Source organism: Trichomonas vaginalis, chromosome V (assembly GCF_026262505.1).
Source record: "Trichomonas vaginalis G3 chromosome V, whole genome shotgun sequence".
NCBI lineage: Eukaryota > Parabasalia > Trichomonadida > Trichomonadidae > Trichomonas > Trichomonas vaginalis.
Genome location: NC_067207.1, coordinates 23,546,937 through 23,568,720, shown reverse-complemented (window position 1 = coordinate 23,568,720; position 21,784 = coordinate 23,546,937). Strand labels below are relative to the sequence as shown.

The window sequence follows — 21,784 nt, the reverse complement described above, 5'->3', positions numbered from 1 at the left end:
AACTGAACGTCTTGAATTAATCTTCCATTATTTTCTTTACATTTCTCACAATGCTTTAAAAATCTTCTTTGGTTTTTCCTTTCTGGATCATCACGGATAGAATAAACTTCTTCTTTACAATATGGACAAACTCTATAGCCGGTGAGTGCTTCAACGTCGTTATTCTGTCAGCGTGAAGTTTTCATTTGGACTCTGTGTTAATAAAATATTTACTGTTTCAAATTCTGGATCTATCATTATTGATTCCACTAATGGAAAGTCTACCTTATTTATGTCCACGTCTTCTGGTTGAGGATCACAATAATAGAAATCAATATTAACATTTAACATTCTCGCTAATCTCTCACTTTCTGATGAAATGTCAAACCTTCATATGAATCTATTGCTTCATTTTAAATACTTCTACGAGTTTTAGGATTAACACCATCAGGAATTATAGAAGCGTTTAAATAACCTTCTACCTTCTGCTCTAATTTGATTATCATTCATTTTAGCTGTTCCGTTTTTGTTCATTTATGTAAGAATAAAAAATTAAAAATAAAGTTTATTTTTTAAAGCCCATAAAATGAATTAAGAACACATAAATTTTTATCATCTGCGACGTGACGAATACATTTTAATTTACTCAAGAATGCGTACCCTGATACATTAAATCTAATTCCTGTCTTATTTAATTTCACAACTTTGAAAAGGAATGTATGAATAGCTATAAAATGATGAGAAGATGTTTTATGGGTTGCTTCCATTTTTTCTGAAATAAATGAATAAATATAATGTTTATAAGTTTCATATCTTTTATGTTCTTAATAACGAATGGTATAGACCTTTCCACTTCGTCTTCCTTCGGTGCTGTTCTTTCATATGAAACATTATTGGTATCTTCAATAATGAAACCACAATCACACAAAATTTTATAGGTTCCAATGGTTTTCTTTTGATATTTTATCTAATAAATCAAAAACTTTATCAACACCTGTGCATTTATTTAAATAATAATTTTTGTAAATATCATGATCTTCTTTCTTAATCGTATTAGTTGCATATGTCACGTTTTTAAGAGCTTTTTTGAATTTTTCGGAATCTAAAGGTGGTGAAAGTAGGATACAAGGGTATTCTTCATTATCAATAAATTGTAACTTATGTTTACAAATAAATTTAGTACCTTCTTCTGAAAGTGTTTCATCTATTTCACCATCTAATAAATTTTGTGTTTGATTCTGAGACATAATTTTTATTCTTTCTTCATGAGATTTCTGAACTGCTGATTCTGAAGCTGGGATATTCATTAAACCCTCTACTTCATTTTCATTATATTTTTCAACTTCTCTTAATTCCTTAATTTTTCATCTATTTCATCTCTTATTTTTTCCAGTTTTTCAAATTCATCGTATTCATCATCATCTTTAATCCGTTCTTCATAATATTCAGGGAAAACATCAGGTTCTTTAGGTTTTTCTTCTTTAGATGTGGGATATAAGAAATTTATAACATCATCTTTATTCATTTTTCCATCATAATCAAACTCATTTAAAAACTCCGCGAATTTTTGACAATTTCTTAAATAATATTTACTAACTTCATAACCCGCCTCCTCTAATATATCCTTTATTTCCTCATTTGTGAATCCTGATGTTTTCACGTCGTTAGTTTTGACACTCATTTCATACAAAATAAAAATAAATTATTCAAAATTGTAAGACATGAATTTTTAAAGTTTATTTTTTATTTCATTATGGTAGTGAATCTTTTACTCGTTTATGAGGTCTTTGATTATGACTCCATTGATTCCATTCAGGATTTAAACAATGTTTAATTAATCGCGGAATATCTGACATCATCTATATATAGCTTCTTTTATAAAAGATAAAATAAAATTATTTTAAATTAATGTTAATTTTTTAATGCGTTTAGTATATAAATATATTTTAATGCATCGTCTATATATAGATGTAACAAAAAAAGTCACACAACCCTTCCTATCCTACTACTTTTCTTAGATATAATTCTATTCATTCAATTTGATCGTCATTTTTCAGTACATGATCGTAATTTTCAATTATTGATCGCGATTTTACTTCAGAATTTGTTCGCAATATTGCTTATCAAAATTATATCTCTATTCTCTCATTTCTGTTTAGTCAATATCATTACACTCCTATTGTCTAATAACATGCTATTAATTTTCTTAAAATTAAAAAAAAAATATCAACTTTTAAAAACAGAAACTTAACATCCTTAGGTCAATGGATTTTGATGTGAGATACATTTAATCTGTTTTTCTTTTTTTATTTTAAATAATTGAATATTTATAGTTGTTATGGGTCTTACATCATGTAAAACGAATTTTCTTAAATTAAATTTACTTTTTCTTCAATCTTTCTTACATATTTATTAAAAAAAAATTATCCAAAAAAAGATGTTTTAGAATGAAAAAAAATAGAAAATCTTCATTTATAGTCTTTCTTGAATGTATACGTTTTGATTTTTTTCTTTTTTAAAAAATTCAATTTCTAGAAAAATCGAGAAAAAATCATTTTCTTCTATTTTTAGGACGCCATACCCATTGAAATCTCTTCTCAGGACGCCATAAACTATTCAATTATGGTGTAAACTTCTCAAAAATTGAATAGTTTACATCAGGACGCCTTAGGACGCCAACCCTTTACGCGCCCATATAAAACTAGTTTATGAAATTTTGATCTCATATGTAGATTTAGAAAAACATATACTTATATGTTTTGGTGTGCCCCCCTACTAAAATTCAAAGTATTATTTTATCAATATTAATAATGCAGAATTTATGATGAATTTGAAAGCAATTCTAATGAATTACTAAAAATAATGTATATTCTCTGATGTAATTTTTCCAATTTTTTTTTATTTTCTTCAATTTGATGTAAATTTTAACAAATTTCATATTAAATCTTAAAAATTCAAATATTTTTAGAGATTTTTGCCTGTCTTATTTTAATCCTTATTAATATATTATTGCATTTTCACTATCAAATTGGGAATTCCTCTATTCAATTATCAAAATTTGTGATATCACAGTATTAGATACGATACTAAGCATAAATAACAAAGTATATGAAAATCTAAACTATAAATAACATAATTATCGGGGAAAATTTCCATAAGATTATGTTGTTTGTTATAATGAACATCACACATTTTAACAAACATGCACATAATAGATTTTCAAACGGAATTTTGAATAAGGTGAATGTTCTTTATTGTAACCCATTGAATGAAGCCTTAAATCATATAAAATCGCAAACCTTGAATCTTATATCATTCGATTAAACTAATAATTTCATCGGAAATTCAACATACATGGAGATTTATCATCAATGACGCAAGATATTATACAATAATCGATTTATTTTTCAAATTCAATAATTTATTAACACAAAGAACAATAAATCTATAGGCAATTATAATTTCCAGTACTAGCAACTACGAACTATATTTCCATTTAATTCGAATTCATATAAATATATTATAGAAATCACTCAAATTGAACAGATTCGATTTTAAATGTGTTTTTTCAATTTAAATACAAAGGTAAAATACAAATTGCATAGATCATACTTTGATTACGTTGATATAAAAAGGCAAGATTATTAAATTTGGATGTATACCCTTATTATTTCCAAAATTATAATATAATTTTATTTTTACATTGTTTGCTGAATAAACAATACTTTTTAGGTAATAATATTTTTTTTTTGTAATTGCGACATTTTGGAATAATTACATTAGAATATCTAATGCTTAACTATACGTATATTTATTCCCGTTCTAATTTAACTAATAGACTATTTCATTCCATAACTTTGATATTCAATACAATTTATAAGCATTTAAAGCGTTATCACAATATAAATGAGTTTTAATATATAATATTTATCTATTTGTATACTATTACACAATAAAAAAGCATTTTTGGTGGAAATGAAATACATTATACTTAAATGAATAAATTTAATCATTAATACAAGCTAGATTTGCAATAAGTGTACTAATCTATACAACATATTGAAGAATTGCATAATATTTATATAATAATCAATAATCAATTTTTATATAATCTTCAGACTTCATCATCAAGATAAAGTATGATAGTATGGAGTATGCTCTGATGAGTGGTATACATAGAAATCCCAGATAAAGATTTTTCTCAAAAAAGCGTCACTTTTGGTGAAATTTTGGTCTTGGTCACGCCCGTAACAAAAATTTTGGTCTTCCCTCCAGTTTCTTTTGGTTTTTGCTCCTTAGAATTAGGAATTTTCAATTCTTTCTAGCATTTATTCCCTAATTGAATCGGTAACTCCTCATATGATTAGATTCACACATTACATGTCTGGAGTAGTATTATCATTAGGCATATGCGCGATAATATACAATATATCTTTCTATGCTTTTTTTCTTTTTGAGGTATTCAGATAGTTAGGAATTCTCGTTCAAGATACACCCGTGAAGTATGTTCCTATCAAGAGTATAAGTGCATCTTCCTGATTAAAAATTCAATATATTTTGGATGTTAAAAAAATGAGGAAATATATTGAGAAACCTCTGATATTTAAGTTTCAACAAACATCATATTGAAGGAAACATCAGAAAACATCAGTATTATAAAGATATGAATTATCACTCATCTCTGAATCTTCATATTGAAGTGAATCATCATTTGTATGCGATTCGTTACTGGATTTTGGAATTTGAGCTAAAGAAGAATGCTTCGATTTGGAATCTTTTGAAGATGCATTGTTTCTAGCAGGCTCAACATGAGATGAACTTCCAGTCCACTGTAATCTTAAAACTTTTAACACAGCTTCGTGAAAGCTTATCCCATTCGGGATTGCAGTTTGCAAAGGATGTCCGGGGAATGAATCGAAATTTTCTTCGTGAATGATATTGCCGTTGTAACCAATACACTTGATTAACCCACTAACATTTCCATCAACTGGTGGTTTGATGTAAATGATTCTCGGGTTTCTCTTGGCGATTCTCACCATCTTTGAAAATGGAATGGTAAACAAGTTGCCCATATCGTCCTTCTCGATATTTTTCCTTCACAAGGGGTTATTCAAATTTTCCAAATCTTCGATTCAAAAAAAAATTAAAACAATTTAGGAAAAAAGTGACAAACCATATGATTTTGTAATGTTTCATTATGTTATTATTGCACATCAGGTATAACTCGACAAATTTGCTAGATCAGACAGATATAGATCTTAAATTGAATGCAATTTTTGAATCATTATGGATATTGTCATCTCTCAAAGGTATGACGCTCCTATAATCTTCTATAGGAAGTTAATCATTGCAGATATGAAGTATAAAGTCGAAATCAAATTTCAATTGTCCTATCTTGGACTGAGAATAAGGGAAATTCCCCTGAAACCTGATATATGGGAACATACATGTAATCCTATGATAATATTTCGCACTTTGACATTTTTGCTCCAAATCTATCACAAATGCTCAATATTTCCCACTTGAACAAATATTTTTTAATTACATATCATGAATATTATTCATTGGTTACACCAGATTGAAATGATGTCCTCTATGACCGATCCTCTCAAAACTCTCAAAAACAGCCGTAAAGATTGTATTTATAAAATGCTTCAGCCGATGCGGGCGAATCACCGCACGCACGAGTGCGTACTGCATCCCGCCTTCTGGAATAAGCTAACAGAAGAAGATAAAAACGAATTTAATAAATTAAAAGCCCATTTTCATCAAAATATCAGTTCATCAGGTAAAGATAGAAGAGTGGTAACCTTTGCGAATGAACTCATGGCAGTTTTAAAGTTCCTAGACAGAGATTTAATACATAGAGAAGAAAGATGTATACTAACAGGAATTTGTTTTGCAGGACCTTTCATTTGTGTAAATACTCGACAACTTAAAACCTTCTTAGGTCGATGTAAATCATCAATCAATGGATCTTTTCAACAAATGGGGTATGTAGCACTACGAACTAAAGCAAAAGCACGTAATTGTATTATTTCAATTCTTAAACCTCTTATGAATGAGCCAGCCATATTAAGGCAATGGACAGTCAGAAGAGCATCCGACCATACAGAGTTTTGCTATCTTTCATCGTTTTCTGTGAGTTTATTACCAGAAGTCACAGAAGATGACTTAGATACAGAGCCTGTAGCAAATAACAAATCTGCCCAACATCAAATGCCATTACCACCACCTATAAAGAAGATATCTCAGCAACAACTTGTGCAATCAATAATTCAAGAAAAACCACATGTTCAAATACAAGAAAAGCCTCCTGAAATAATGAAATCAGTATCCTTTTCATACTCTCTAGAGAGACTAAATACTTTAGACGATTCTGAATGGGAAATGCATCCAATAGACGAAGGAGGAATCCCTGATAGCTTAGAATTAGATATTTCTAACTTTGGGAAAATGACTAGATCTGTATCTGCTAGTTTAGACATCTCTGGTGATTGGCTAAGACGTGAAGATGATTGGACGTTGATAGATTTATAGAAATTATATAGAGTTTATAGAGATTAAATTATAGAGTTTATTCATGAAATTTAGAAAAAATATTCTCTCTTTATTTTTTGAATTTCGAAAATATCATTTGAATTTCATGCTGAATGATGCTCAAAGCTTAATGAGACTCATATTGTGTCACCATGGTACGATTGATTCTCTCATATTTTTGGATTTATAACAAAATAATAAGATTTCATTTCTTTAATAGCAGATTTCAATATAGATGTTATACATGATTATCTTTCCATCACCATTTAGATATATATTTTACACATATTTTATATCAAGCTAAAGCATTTGTTTAACCAGCATAATTAGAATACAGACAATGAATGGGCAATGGAGTGATAATTGATATATCTGCATACTATATATACGTTGTCCAATGCACATTGATACTTATTTCCAAATCAACAAATCAATAATTTTATTGAAAACAGATTGAGCAATATTTAGAAAATTTTATGGGAAAACTTTAAGAATCCAATATATTAATGATCTTTATATTAAGATATAAAAATGCAAAAGTTTACATAAAAAATGGAGGAGAAAGGGGAAGAACTTGAAATATTAATGGAAACAATAGACGAAAAACAAAAAGAAGTTGATAACATCCAAGCAGAAAATGCTGAGCTAAAAATAAAGGTTCAAGAGCTCCGATCCAATCTAAAAAAAGAGAGAATAGTTAATTCGTTGCAAAAATTAAATACAGTTGGCGAAATTGTTAGAGAGAAACCAGTTGTAGATATTTCACAATATAACGAAGAGCATCAAGAATTAATTAAAACTTTAAAGAATAAAATCGAAGATACAGCTAAAAAAGCCGATCAAAATAAAGATTTTAATCAAGGTCTCGAGAAAGAGATCTACGGTTTGATAGCAAGTAACTCAGAAATGGAAAATAAATTACAATTAACGGAATTGAAAATTAAACAAAGCAGACGTGCCCAGCAGTCCATGAATAGCGAGGCCGAAATGATCAGATCACAGATACATAGTATTGAAGGAGATATTTCTTCAATATCTCGAGATATGAGAAGTAATGATAAAAAGATTTCAACGATGACTCAAAAGAAAGCAATGACGTTATCTACAGAAAGATCACCAGAATCGTTAGATAAAGAGATTGAATCAGTTAAATTGCAGATAGAATCATGCAGAATCAGAATTGACGAATTAGAAGAAGTAAAGAACAATCTTGACGAAGAAATCAAGGCAATGGACGAGAGTAGAGAACAACAAATGAGTCATTATTCAAATATTATTGGCTGGCAAGAAGAAAAACAAAATCTTACGAATCAAAGAAATTCTTTCAAGAATGCTTTACTAGAATTAAAACGTACTAATGCAGAAAGTGATACTAACGTCTCGACATTACAAAAGAGATACGGAATTTTAAGAAATTTGTATTTGAAGTGGAAAAAAGAGAATTTATCGCAATTTGAGCAAGAAGCGAATAATGATAGCGCACTTACAATTGATTCTCTTTTATCTAAGATTACTGCCTTGAAGCAGAAAAGCGAAAACGGTGAAAATAATCAATCTTCAATTTCAAAGACTCCTGATCGATCAAATATGAAGTTTAAATACGAAAATGGAGATAAAAATGATAGATCAGCCGGAATAAAGAAATTAGAAGAAAAAATCAACCAAATACAGATCGAATATGATAGAAAGCTTAATACATATAGAACGAACGAATACTTACATAAGAATTCAATAGATCAGCAACGTGTTCTTATGTTTGACCAAGAAACAGATCTTATTAACAAAATTAACGATACAAAGTTAAAGATCGCTCTCAAGAAGCTAAACCAGTAAAATTGTTATGAAATTCCATTAAATAAATAGATTATTTTTAATATTTCTTGTTTTAATTTCATCAAATTATTTTTTTACTTTTATCTTTTGAATAATTGCTACTTACTTACCTGTACAGGATGAAAATCATTCGAAAACATAAAAACGAGAGCTTTATTTGAAAATTTTATATTGGATAATTTTATATCCTAATTTTGATTGCTGTGAGTTTAAAATATATAATAAAAACTTCAGGTAAACGTAGATGACTATCAAAATTTATTCATTTAGTCATAATTATTTTATCGATTATCAAAAACTCGAAGAACTGGTTCCGAATCTCAGCAATTAAGATGTTTGGAATGTGTGTAATTCTACTAAACTAACAAAACTCATCATATAACTATTTACATTTAAAGCTGATACAGAAGGCATTCGACTTGAGGTGACCCATAGAATAGACTTAGGGAGCTTATATTAAGAAAATAATACTACCTTACGAATCTGATGCATATACTATTCAATTTAGCAAAATTTTGCATGAATTAAACTCCAATTATTACAATTTGTTTTGTCCTCATATAAAATTAGCCCATACGTTATGGTAGAAGATATATGATAGATAGGTAATAAATTGACATTAGTTTTACTTGCTCTCTGTGATTTCTTCTTTAAATATTACATCACATATACAAAAAGAAAGTAATATTGGAAGTTTGTCATATTTCACACTAATTATTAAAGCTCTCAACGTTAGAATTTTCGTTAAATAAATGTCCTAATACGCAATAGAAAGATTCACAATTTAGTATTAAGCCAATTCTCACGCCAATTCTAAAAATATGAACTTAAATCGTAAAATACAAGCATTTATCTTAAATAAACTCCTCAAAGTAAAAATAATAATTTCATTTTGTAAAAAAAATTAACAAAATTCTTTTATTCTATATTCTTTTGAGGTGTATTATTCTGAAAAGTGTATTGTCGTATGAGTTTTGATTGTTTAAGTAAAAATAATATTGATAAGATTATATTGGCGTATGTAAGCTCGTAATTACAAAACTGTACGTTGCATATAAATATTTGTGTAATTTTTTTGAATTTTCATATGGAAAATTGTTATTTGAGTGATTGTTGATCAAGTTCCTAGTTGTTATTCCATTAGAGATTGGCACTTTTTGCAAAATAACGTATATTCGTTATTTTTTATAATTTGATGATTTAATAATTAAACAATAATCTGTTAAAGAGAACAATGTTATTTAACATCATTTAAAATGATAAATCAGAAAAGAATTGTAAATTTTTTTAATTTGCAATTTGGATTAGAAATTATCCTACATTCACACAAACAATATACACAATGGCATATGACAAAGCATATAAAAGAAATTATTCAAATAGAATTTAATCTGATGTGCAATATGCTTATACAATTGAGTCATGTTTGAGTATTGTGCTTGTGAATTAGTGGTGATATACAGTGAATATCATTAATAAAGTAGGACATTAGCTTTAAATAATTATAATGCAAGAATTGGAAAAATTATTATTTCTTATTTAGGTAAAAATCCATTAAATCTGGTAAATTGATAAAATCTATAATAATAACAACAGTTCTACCGATATTGTAATGCTCGAAACACTTTATTTAAGTCGAAAAATTGAAAACAAAGAAAATTATATATTTTTTTGTAAGAACGTGGTCGTGTCAAATAACGAACAATTTCTCAGAAATAAAAAAAGCTCAATTTTGATATATGTATTTATTAATATGAATCTAGTAATATTTTTCGATGGTGGCAGATTGATTTTTGAATAGTTTACGAAAATGAACATGGGTTATATAAGCATTATACTATATGACAATTCTATTTTTCATAATTTTAGGTCTTAAAACTCAAAAACCGCAAAATTTTTGAGTCGAATTACCTCTGCTGACACAAGAGTTTCTGCATTCAAAAAATTGAGAATTTTATTTTCTATTAAAACAAATGCATTCAATAAATAAGTTTCGCGAGTATCCTGAATACCATGATATGGTTACATCAGTAAATGACTTGCTCTCAACTAATGCGAAAGTCTTAAAAACACTGGATTCTGCGTATAATACGGCATTTGTAACTTATATTAAAAATTTGCCAGCAGAACAGAAACCTTGGAATAGTGATTTACTCCCATTTAACCTAAAGATATTGGAAACTTATAAGGAAGAGCAGGAAAAGATGGAGTTTTCCCCTAATGACCTCCAAATCTTTCTTACACAGCTTCAAGAACTTACAAGGTTCCAAAAGAACGCTTTAGCAGTTGATAAAAAAATGAGAGCATCCAAAGAAAACGAAAACAAGATAAAAGCGAATATGAATGCTGCAAAAGCCAAAGGAGATGCTGTTAAAGCAGAACAACTTTTGATGAGACTGAACGAAGCAAAAACTACTACTGACTCTCTTAAGGCTGAAGCACAAGAACTCAGAAGAGTTTACATTGAACATTCCGACAAATATAAAATTGAATTTCCAGCACAACTTTCTACAATGATTGTTTCGATTTGCAATTCAGGAATCAAGAATTTGAACACCAGAACAGAACTGGCAACGGAATTATTAAATGCAGCTCAAAATTCGTTCTATTTCGAGGACTCCGAACTTACTAAACTAAAAGAGGAGCTTGCTGAACTCGAACAACTTACAAATACTACTGAATAATTAAAATGACACTATCGTTTTCAGGAAAAATGCCTTAGATAGTAATATAGATATAATAAAAATTGTTATATAAATAAATAACTATGTTTACAATCCATTGGCTAAAGATTGCAAAATAAAATTGAAAAATTTACTTTCAATTATTACAACCAAACATTAATTAATAGTTTTATTATAAATAACAACAAATTACATTAAATTGAAGAAACTAATAGATCAATAATTTTTTCTGGGCAAATGTGGCGAGCAAGATCTAATGGAATCGTCATTTCTTGTGGTACATCTGCAAGTTTTATGGAAACAACGTAGCTGTCTTCTCCAAAAATTTTATCAATCGAAGAAACGCTTAAAACTTGGAAAGAAGCTGAATTTGACTTAAGTTGAGCATAGTCATTAAGATTCTTATCATTATCGTAAAATCGATCGAGATTTGGGAAACAATTTTCCCAATTAACTTTAAATAACTCTCCTTTCTTTAACGAGCCCGATAAACTTGAATCAAAGATCGCATCTTGATCAATTTCGGATTCGCTTTCAGTATCAAATTTATAAGTTGAATTTTGACTGTCATCATCACTTTCTCTTTCTGATTTCTTTTCTTCTTCAAACTTTGTTTCATTTTCTTTGATAGGACTATCATATATAGCAAGTATTGATGGTAATTCTGAAGATGAGGAAGAATTTTCTTCGAAAGTTCCCTTAAAATTATTTGTATTATTGTCCATGTTTGATCCACTTGATTCAGGTTCTTCTACTAGATTAATATCAATTGAATCACTTTCAGATTCGAATTTATTTTTAGGATAATTTGGTGGAGGAGGTTCATTTGCTTTTACTTTATTTTTAGGCGAAGCATTAGTAATGACATTGTTTTCAGATTGATTCTTTATTGGGGTATCGACTATTTTTGTAATTTTGATTTTTGTATTGACTTTTTTACTTTTAGCTCTAGAGTTTGTAGAATTTCTTGTACTTCTAGTAAATCTTAAATGATTTCTCATAGGTCTTTTTCTGGTTTTTGTTAGCACTGTTCTTAATTTTGGTATTAAGCCATTTTCAGCAGCTTCTTTTGTTACGGAATCATTATATATTTCAACAGCTTCCGGGACATCCCTAAAGAATTCTTCTATGAGCTTTTCACATCCCGTTAAATTCTCTTCAGGCTCCCAAGTTTCATCTCCATTCCCCCATAGCAATTTATAGTATCTTTTATTCACTTCCTTTGGTACATTAATCGCAAGAATGCTTTGTACTTCTTCACCGCTACTACTCTCTGATTCACTCATAAAAATATGAACTGAGTTTAAGAGCAACAATGTTTTTAACCATATCAAAGTTATACTGAGTCAGTATTAACCTTCTTAAATTCAAGGTTTTCAATATTTTTTTCCATAAATTCATAAATGCTTGCTGTATATACAGCATTCACATATCCTCCAAATGAAAAGTAATTTCACATTATCAAATATCAGTTATTTTAAAAATAATATGTTGTAATAAAAAGTATTCGAAATAATTGTTAAAATAATTCAAAGTCGGATAGACTTCAAGCAAGCGAACTTCTCGCTGATCTGATTCTCATAGATAATGAAAACACAAATCATCAGAAATATTGTTGTCTCTTGACAGATCTTTAAACAAACAAGCCAATATTAATACCTCCTGAAAGAGAGATAAGTCAAAAAGCAAAATTAATAAACTTCAAACTTTTATTTAAGTTTGTCCAAAATAAAGTGAAAAAACAATAAAATATAAAATATAATCCACTGAATCTAAACATAGGATTAATGTCTATGCTTCTTCGAGGCTTTCGCTTTCGTTGAAGGTTTAGGTCTTTGAGAAGGTTTGGATTTGGGCTCGGGTTCTCGGCCTCTTTTAGTTCCTGAACGAGCTCTAGTAGGTTTGTTGAGGTTATCCATGGAATCTGAGCTCTTTTCGGCCCTGTTGTTCTTAAGGTAATTAGCGTAGTTAATTGAGGCTGATTTTCTGAAGCAGCATGTGTAGATTGCACCAATAATGAACAAGATGCCACCTAGCGCGCCAACTAGAATACCTGGGTGCAAGAAAACGTATTTGTATGGAGAGGTTGGTGTTTGGGTGTTTTTAATTGCTGAGAAGTTCTGAATATAGGTGAGATAGTAAACTTGAACCTTCTTTGTAACCAAAATTGTATAGGAAGGATCGCCGGCTGTATCTTTTGTGGAATTTTTAACGAGGGTGTAGTAATAAGATTCTGATGTGGTTGTACCGTTGAAGAAGCCATCACCAGTAACATTGATAGAACCTGGATTTTCGATCGTAGAATTTGATTCATTGCTAGCATTAAGCCCCATTCTTGGAAATTGTTCCAATTTAGGTTGCTGGGGGTTTTCTTGGAGTTTCTGTTGGGCTTTCTGTTCCTCTGCTTCATTGTGCTTTATAGAGGAAAAGATGAGTAAGGCAGTAAGGAGTGGAAGCATTGAATTAACCAGATTTTTAAGGCAGTATTCAAAAATTTCGGGGTTTTACAAAACCGATTAATATTGTATATCTATTAAATGTTTTCAATTATCAGATTCAACACAGTTTTGAATAGAATACACAAATTTTGTCACTTTTCCGAGAGTAAAATTATAGTAAAACCTGAAAAAATATATATCGTTGTTACTGAGGTTGCATTCCTTTAGTATCAGAGATCATAATTCTTCATTAATATTATCATTGATTGCTAATCGCACGTTATTTTTTCAAATCACGAAAATTTTTGATTTTAGCTAATGATGAAACATCCATGCTTTTGAAACCATTTGTGATATATTTATGCGAATGAGGATGTATAAATTTTCATTTTTACAAATTGATAAATTTTTATTCATCTGATATCATCGAATTTATATTAAAGAATACATCAACGTAACTGTTGTATGTATTTAAAGACCCTATGCAATTGATTGTGGCATACGATGGATATTTTTTTCAAACATATAGGAAATAAAAGTATTCCATCATACTTTGTCATATTCCATAAGAAAAACAGAAGCTGACGCAGAAGATGACTTGACTCCTCAAAAAAAAAGACTTCAGGTTGCAGAAATTCAACGAAAGATTCACCACTAAAGCCGAAGAAATCACGTCGTAAAACAACTACAGATATAGATGGAGTTTCGTCGTAAAATAATTCTAAAGATACCAAAAAATCGAAACTTCATAAAAAGAAATCAGCTAAAGATGGAAATGCTTAATAAAATAATGATGCTGATGATGATGAATTAAAGAAAATGAAACCGTCATCAAAATTTGGAACTGCTCGAAGAAATTGCGGAAATGATTGAAAAGAAGCAAAAAGAGAAAGAATTTCATGAAGCGAAGCAAACTGGTGATGAAATCATTTCATGCGTTGACCGCTAATTAAGGCAATAAGATCCTTCGTAAGAAGAATTCTAAGAAGCAAATTGTTCACAGTTTCATCACAGTTGTTAACAAGAATAAACATAAGGAGTATTTAGAAGACAAACATGCAATGCAGAACGGTGAAACAGATGAACAACCAATGGCCCGTAAACGCCGCGAAAAGGGGTATTGTCCATAAATACGTCACAGTTGTTAAGAAACGTATGAATCCAGTCAAGAAGATTTCAACTGAAGAAGAGAAGCGATTCCCACGCATGAAAGGACGTCATGTTGTCCACAAATTCATAACTGTTGTTAAAAAGAAGTTTAATCCATCAACAGGTAAAGAAGATGTTGTTGAAGAGAAACAGTTAGTTGCTGCCAAAGTTCCACACGAAAGTAATGCATCAAATGACGAAGCTGCTATCGAACAACAAAAGAACGAAGAAGCTAGCGAAAAGATTTCATCTTTCACCGGCAAGTAACTAGCCAAAAAACGAATTGTTCAGAAAGTCATTGTTTTTCCTCGTAAGAAGTTCAATTCACAGATAGGCAAAGAAGATATTGTTAACGAGAAGCAGCTTGTTGCCGTTGAAGTTCCTGTTCAATCATCAGACAACGAATCCAAGCATGTCTTGGACGAAATCGATCATCTCCAGAAATTCGGAAAACGTCCAATCCGAAAGATGATTCCAGTTGAACGATACACAGTTGACAGCGACACAGGTCTTAACAAGAAGTACATTGAGGGCATTTGAGGAAAATAAAATGGTTTCATTCAAATTACAATCATTTAGGTTTTTCTTCGAATAAAAATATAGAGGGGAAACTTTGACATTTTTACACACCATAGTAGTTTCACTTTTAATGGGCCAAATTCTGGCTTTAAACCAGAGAAATTAAAAATTTTCAATTTTTGGCCCATTAAAAGTTCTTTTTTGAAAACAAACAATATTATTATTAATTGTGTATGATCCTTGATCTAGACTCGTAGAATCAATTGATTTGGAGTGATTGGCAAACAAAAATCTTGTTTTTTTTTCTTACAAAATGAAATTTATCTAATAAGATTTTTTCATACTAATAACGTGGATGAATTCCGTTTCAATGATCAGATAAAGCAGAAACAATATACTCAGGTGCCACTTCTTTGGTCTAAAAAATAAGTCCCCCCTTTCATTTTCTCTCATACAAATGGGCAAAAATTTCATAAAATTGATCTGATTATTTCGGATCTTTTGACTCTGAAAAGCAATTATACCGCAAGAAAATAGTGTACTGCATTTTAATTGATCTCTTTCGTAATATTTTACTTCTTAAATTTTTTTAATGTCTGATCAAGACAGTAATCCGAACAAATACAGTAAACTGCGAAGTATCTACAAATACTACATTGATTCATACGATGCTTTGTATCAGCTGAAAACGGAAAAAGAAGAAGATTTAAACTCGATTTACAAAATGATCAAAACGAATTTGATTGATTCAAAGAAGCGTCTTCCCCAAATTATAATAAAAGATATTTTGGGTATCGTTCCGTATAATAATCGCTATACAAAGTCATATTTATCTCTTGCCAAACTCGTATCAGATGATTATCAAGTCAAAGATGTCAGTAATGTTGAACTTGTTTCAAACTTTTTGTTTTACAAAGAGTATAGCATTAAATTAGACAAGTCTGCTAATTTCAACAAATTTAAATCAGAAAATCTCGACATTCTTAAAGAAAATACAATTTACAGAGCAATTATGAATAATGACTTAGAAGTATTCATTGCATTCACTGAAAGAGAAGGATTTGCTGAAAATCAAACACTTAAAAGTAGTTTATATCCATATTCTGAAGAAAGATTTATATTGCTCGATCCATGTTCTTATTATGAATTATCATTACTTGAATTATGTTGCTACTATGGAGCAGTTGATTGTTTCAAGTTCTTAAGAACTAAATTTAACTCAGAAATAACAAAAAGATGTCTAACATTTTCATTTTTGGGAAGAAATCAAGAGATAATGAGCGAATGTTTGAAACAACAAAAACCAGATCAAAAATGCATGAAATATGCAATTATTTCACATAACATTGATTTTGTAACATTCTTAGTGAATGAGTATATCATAAGTATCGACTTATCTGCTTGCGGAAAATATAATAATCTTGATTCATTTTTAGTTTTTTACGATCAAACTAATCTTTTAGTCAGCTGCTTGGTTTTTTCACCGATGTTCAATATTCCATCCCTTTGCGAATATTTCCTTTCATTAGGTGTAAATATCAATAAGAAACTTTCAGATGGAAAAACTGCTCTTCATATTGCAGCATTGCATAATAGTAAAGAAATAGCAGAACTTCTTATTTCACATGGTATAAATATCAACGAAAAAGATAAAGATGGAAAAACTGCTCTTCATATTGCAGCAGAATATAATAGTAAAGAAATCGTCGAACTTCTTATTTCACATGGTGTAAATATCAATGAAAAAGATAAAAATGGAGAAACTGCTCTTCGTAAAGTAGCATTGAATACTAGTAAAGAAACGATTGAACTTCTTATTTCACATGGTGCATATATCAATGAAAAAGATACATATGAAGAAACAGCTCTTCGTTTTGAATTAAAACATAATAGTAAAGAAACAGCCGAGGTTCTTAAGGCTGTAGTACCACATGATTGCTGTATATGTTTGTAATACTTATACTACGCTGAATCTAAATATACAAATTTTAGTTCCAAATTATATCTTTTTGTCTGATTATTCAAATTAAAATTTGATTGTTGCCTAAATTTCTAAAAATATTGTTTAATATATGTTATCTAAGTTGTAAATGTATAAGTATGACTCTTTACACTAATTAAATTCCAATATTTTTCACAATTTTGCTGTGCCATCGTACATATTGCATTTTCGAGTGTATGAAGATATCTATAATATGTTGTTTGAGATGAAGATGCAATATTGTTCCATGCAAATAATATTTCTGTACTTTTATATGATAATCCTTCAACTAGTATAGAAAAAACAAATAATAGTGTGTTTAAACTATTATTTTTTCTCCAAGGATGGAAAAATCATGAATTTCTAGCATGTGACAATTGTTTTGTTCTCAAATTAGGCTTACCCATTTCAAATTTAATGTAAATTCAATGAGTCTTCACAAAAAATGTCACCTTTCTATTTTCTTTTTTCTATTTTTTGTTTTTAAAAAAACTAATAAGCCTGAATTATATTAATATAGCCAAGAAATGAATATTTATTATTATTTATTTGCTAATATATCCACTATATAGGGAATTTTTGACACTTTATCATTTTTGAGAAAATATGAAAAAATTGACAAAAAATCATTTTTGCAGATCTTATTTTTTAATGTATGATGTATTTCAAAGCAATCAAATAAGTTCAATAGAATATACATTAAATTCCTAAAAAATTACACAGCTGGACTAACATTTCTCATTCAAGTGTTGAGATATGAATTTTTCTTTTGACTGATTTTATCAAAATTTGAATGCTCAAATTGTGAAATGTAATTTTATTTCGAAGGTAATAAAACAAATGAATGAGGCATATTAAGTCACTTTGATATCAATAAATAAATAACATTTATTAGATATAGATATCGAGTTATTGGCGCCAAAAATTGAATTTTGTATAGATGTCATGCGATTCTAAAAACTTTAACTGAGATAAGTTTCCAAGCAAATAAATAGTATTATAATAAACTTGACTTATATGAGAAAAAAATTACACAGGTGGACTAAAGTTTTTTGATTTGTTGTGTAGATCTAATAAAAACTGTCAGGTAGCAATTATGTAGTTTTGCATTTTATCACCACTTTATCCTGATCTTGAATTCGTATAGTAAACAAATAGAGCTTATAAATATATGTCGAATCTATTATATTGCTCTAAGTTATTTTGCTTATTTTTTCTTAAAAAGTGATTTTTTGCTTTTTATATATTCATCTAAAAATGATATGTATTCATTATTAAATTCCATTTTGCTGATATAGTGCAAATCTCATAAGTATATACTATAAATTTATACAGCATTTTTGATTTAAGAACGACGTTTCGTCGTACATTTTGAAAAATTCAATTTTCAAAAATAAGTTTCTTATATAGATATATAATGAACAAATATAGATTATAATAGTATATAACAACATCATATCATATACAAATATAATTGCCTTAATAACTCATATTCGGGGAGATAATTGAATTTTTTAAATTGAGAGGAAGGAACTACAGTCTTAATTCGCATGGTATTAAGGGTGCACCAAAATGTACGTTAATTTGAGAGGGGAGAATTACCCTCTCAATTTTGAGGGATTCGTTACTTTACATTATCAATGGACCTTATTCGAATAAAAAAGTTTATTTGGATTAACCGACTGTAATTCGAATAAAGTCCATATGTAATTATGATTACTTTTGTAATTAGGAATAATTGAGTTTCTCGGAATTGAAAATTGAATGGAAATTCCAACCTTAATTCGTAATTCCAACCTTAATTCCTTAGTAATCAATTCAATTTCAATTCGAATAAAGAAGGTCTTATTCCAACTGAAAATAATAATAGGAATTTGGAATAAACTCAATTATAAGAATTAGGAATATTCATTTCCAAAATGGAATTAGGAAATGGATTAAGGAATTGACTAAATAAAATAGCAGATTAATTAGGTTCCTTATTTAAAATGATCATATTAATCATGAAGGATGATTTTTTAGTCTAATCCTGATAATAATCTTGAATCATTTTTATCTATTCCGATCAAACTTGTAATATTAACATAAAGTTTTGCTTTTTCAGTGATGTTTGATATTCCATCACTTTGTATATATTTTTCTCCCTTGGAGCAAATATCAATCAAAGGGATCACTTTGGAGGAACTGCTCTTCATACTGCAGCACAAAATAATAAAGAATTATTAATTTAGTTTCTTCTGCACCATGGTGCAAATATCAATGAAAAAGATGAAGAAGGAAGAACTGCTCTTCATTAGGCAGCATGGAATTATAATAAAGAAAGAGTTGAATTTTTTTTCATAGTGTAAATTTCAATGAGAAAGATATTGCTGGAATAACAGCTCTTCATATTGCAGATGATAAGATCATTGAATTTTATTGATATAAGAATTAAAGCTGACTTCCATTCAAATTTCCGATCACTGGGGTGAAGCATCATTGAAAATTAACCTCATACACCAGAATTGAAGGCAATGTCATTCTGTTGAAGGCACAACCTTTTTTCTCCTAAATTTTTCCCCTACCTTTATTCATATAATCAATCCAATATTCGTAATTCGATATTCCTATTCCTAATTCTTATAATTGAGTTTATTCCAAATTCCTATTATTATTTTCAGTTGGAATAAGACCTTCTTTATTCGAATTGAAATTGAATTGATTACTAAGGAATTAAGGTTGGAATTACGAATTAAGGTTGGAATTTCCATTCAATTTTCAATTCCGAGAAACTCAATTATTCCTAATTACAAAAGTAATCATAATTACATATGGACTTTATTCGAATTACAGTCGGTTAATCCAAATAAACCTTTTTATTCGAATAAGATCCAATATACTTCATATAATATACCTTTTCCGAATTCCTCAGGAATTCACGGATTTTTAACAGTTGAATAATTAAATGTTGTTAAAAAGTCATTCTGTAATGGTTTATAAAAAATTCCTGCAGTATCATCTTTAGCTTTATTTGATGAGAAATTTGTTGATGAAACTAGCATTTTCCCATATTTTGCAGAAATTACTTATAAACAGTTATTCTAATGCATGTTGCAATAAATTCATTATAATGTTTATAAGTCTTGGAATTTAGTTGGAATTCTATTGCAGACAATTATTTTTGATTCAAATTCTGTTCGACATTAGAAGCAAAAATAACCGTTTTATAGATCATTTAATTTTCCTTTGTTTAAACTCCATTAAAAATCGAGAGCATCACACTTTATAATATGTCTAAATCTTTCATTTTATATTATGAAGATTTTTTAATGCATATTAAAGAAATTAAGAAAAGAGAAAGCTTTTTAACTTTAGAAATACTTTTATTGATAATTGCAAATTCTGCTTGGCAATTATCTGTTGAGTGATGAATCAATTTATTAGTAAATAGTTCTCTTGTATTATTAGGCGTTACATTATTATAAAATGTTTTTGAAATCGATTTATCAATGTAACAACTATCAACTGTTAATTGATCATCAATGTTATATATCAAATGTGCGCTTACAGAAACAGTGTTGTTAATAAATGAACAACTTTTTATAGTAAGAGAATTTATATTATGATAAATACTTCCATTTGCTGATGTTATAAGGGTATTATTTAAAATATTACTTGAATCAATCAAAGAATTATATTTTAAAAATAGAATGTCCCATCCATCTGTTCCTTTATTATTAACAACAGTTGAATAATTAAATGTTATTTTATAGTTATTCTCTGACCCTTTTAAAAAAAACCGGCAGTATCTTCTTTAGCTTTATTTGATGAGAAATTTGTTGATGAAACAAAAATATTTCCATCTTTTGCATAAATTACTGCATTACCAACATTTTCCCTAAATCGAATAGGGAACTTTCAATAAAATAGTTTAAGGGTGCCGGAAAGTGAAGTGAAAGCTATTATAAAAACATCACTTTTCAAGCCCATAAAATCATTTTTATTTTGATTTACTTATATGGATATAAACCTTATGTGATGATGTATCATAATATCATATTAAAACTAAGTAAAATTGATGATTATGAATATAAGGTTATCAAAAACATACAAAATCATTGAAAATTTTTAAAATCTGGAAGGGAAAAAGTGCATTTATCTCAAGATATGAAAATGGAAAATAAAATTTGTTCTGTAAAACTTTTAGTATAACTATTGAAATTTTGTATTTAATGTGTTTCACTGGCTTGAACACAATACTGGAGGACTAGATACAAATCTAATTAAATTTTGAATGAGGGTGTTTCGGCTGGAAATCGCTACAATCAGATTTGTTCTCCAATAGTAATTAGCAGAATCCAGTGAGATGGTAGTGCAATCGGTCTTAGTTTTGAAGTTACCCACTAATTGCATCTCGACACTTTTTAACAAGTGCCAAATGTTTTCTGTAAAATATCTAGTATCATGTACCTAGATATCATTTCTGGAGTATCAGCCCTTGCCATGGAAAAACCAGGGACTAGATAGGTCCGCATGTTCGAAAATTGCGAAGCCTTTTTCTTCATGCTGGAAGTATCCAAGACATCCATATCATAGAAGTAAAAACCTTAGTATATACCCTATTAATATATGTTTCAATATCATTAATATCTTTACTACAAATGAAGTTATGAGCAATACTC

The 21,784-nt window shown here is 28.9% G+C and overlaps 8 protein-coding genes across 8 annotated transcripts, besides 4 other annotated features; 5 read left to right on the top strand and 3 right to left on the bottom strand.

Moving 5' to 3' along the window:
• Positions 1 to 1,636: part of a mobile genetic element that runs on past the window's edge.
• Positions 1,236 to 1,627: a mobile genetic element.
• A 352-nt stretch (positions 1,637 to 1,988) lies between the features above and the next one.
• Positions 1,989 to 2,672: a mobile genetic element.
• A 1,438-nt stretch (positions 2,673 to 4,110) lies between these two features.
• TVAGG3_0390370 (uncharacterized protein) lies at positions 4,111 to 5,116 on the bottom strand (the record flags this gene model as incomplete). Its single annotated transcript, XM_001321877.2, has 1 exon — positions 4,617 to 5,051. One exon carries the CDS (start codon positions 5,049 to 5,051, stop codon positions 4,617 to 4,619), a length of 435 nt encoding a protein of 144 aa, XP_001321912.2.
• A 364-nt stretch (positions 5,117 to 5,480) lies between these two features.
• TVAGG3_0390360 (transcription-initiator DNA-binding domain ibd family) lies at positions 5,481 to 6,931 on the top strand (the record flags this gene model as incomplete). Its single annotated transcript, XM_001321876.1, has 1 exon — positions 5,530 to 6,519. One exon carries the CDS (start codon positions 5,530 to 5,532, stop codon positions 6,517 to 6,519), a length of 990 nt encoding a protein of 329 aa, XP_001321911.1.
• A 52-nt stretch (positions 6,932 to 6,983) lies between these two features.
• On the top strand, positions 6,984 to 8,581 carry TVAGG3_0390350 (uncharacterized protein; the record flags this gene model as incomplete). Its single annotated transcript, XM_001321875.1, has 1 exon — positions 7,072 to 8,352. The coding sequence occupies one exon, from the start codon at positions 7,072 to 7,074 to the stop codon at positions 8,350 to 8,352; it is 1,281 nt and encodes a 426-aa protein (XP_001321910.1).
• Positions 8,582 to 10,325: 1,744 nt separating this feature from the next.
• Positions 10,326 to 11,036, top strand: TVAGG3_0390340 (uncharacterized protein; the record flags this gene model as incomplete). Its single annotated transcript, XM_001321874.1, has 1 exon — positions 10,326 to 11,036. The coding sequence occupies one exon, from the start codon at positions 10,326 to 10,328 to the stop codon at positions 11,034 to 11,036; it is 711 nt and encodes a 236-aa protein (XP_001321909.1).
• A 194-nt stretch (positions 11,037 to 11,230) lies between these two features.
• TVAGG3_0390330 (uncharacterized protein) lies at positions 11,231 to 12,322 on the bottom strand (the record flags this gene model as incomplete). The annotated part of the gene is made up of 1 exon (XM_001321873.1): positions 11,231 to 12,322. One exon carries the CDS (start codon positions 12,320 to 12,322, stop codon positions 11,231 to 11,233), a length of 1,092 nt encoding a protein of 363 aa, XP_001321908.1.
• Positions 12,323 to 12,760: 438 nt separating this feature from the next.
• On the bottom strand, positions 12,761 to 13,503 carry TVAGG3_0390320 (uncharacterized protein; the record flags this gene model as incomplete). The annotated part of the gene is made up of 1 exon (XM_001321872.2): positions 12,821 to 13,495. One exon carries the CDS (start codon positions 13,493 to 13,495, stop codon positions 12,821 to 12,823), a length of 675 nt encoding a protein of 224 aa, XP_001321907.1.
• A 377-nt stretch (positions 13,504 to 13,880) lies between these two features.
• Positions 13,881 to 15,481, top strand: TVAGG3_0390310 (uncharacterized protein; the record flags this gene model as incomplete). The annotated part of the gene is made up of 1 exon (XM_001321871.1): positions 14,531 to 14,890. The coding sequence occupies one exon, from the start codon at positions 14,531 to 14,533 to the stop codon at positions 14,888 to 14,890; it is 360 nt and encodes a 119-aa protein (XP_001321906.1).
• Positions 15,482 to 15,734: 253 nt separating this feature from the next.
• On the top strand, positions 15,735 to 17,096 carry TVAGG3_0390300 (protein ubiquitination; the record flags this gene model as incomplete). Its single annotated transcript, XM_001321870.1, has 1 exon — positions 15,735 to 17,096. The coding sequence occupies one exon, from the start codon at positions 15,735 to 15,737 to the stop codon at positions 17,094 to 17,096; it is 1,362 nt and encodes a 453-aa protein (XP_001321905.1).
• A 3,941-nt stretch (positions 17,097 to 21,037) lies between these two features.
• Positions 21,038 to 21,784: part of a mobile genetic element that runs on past the window's edge.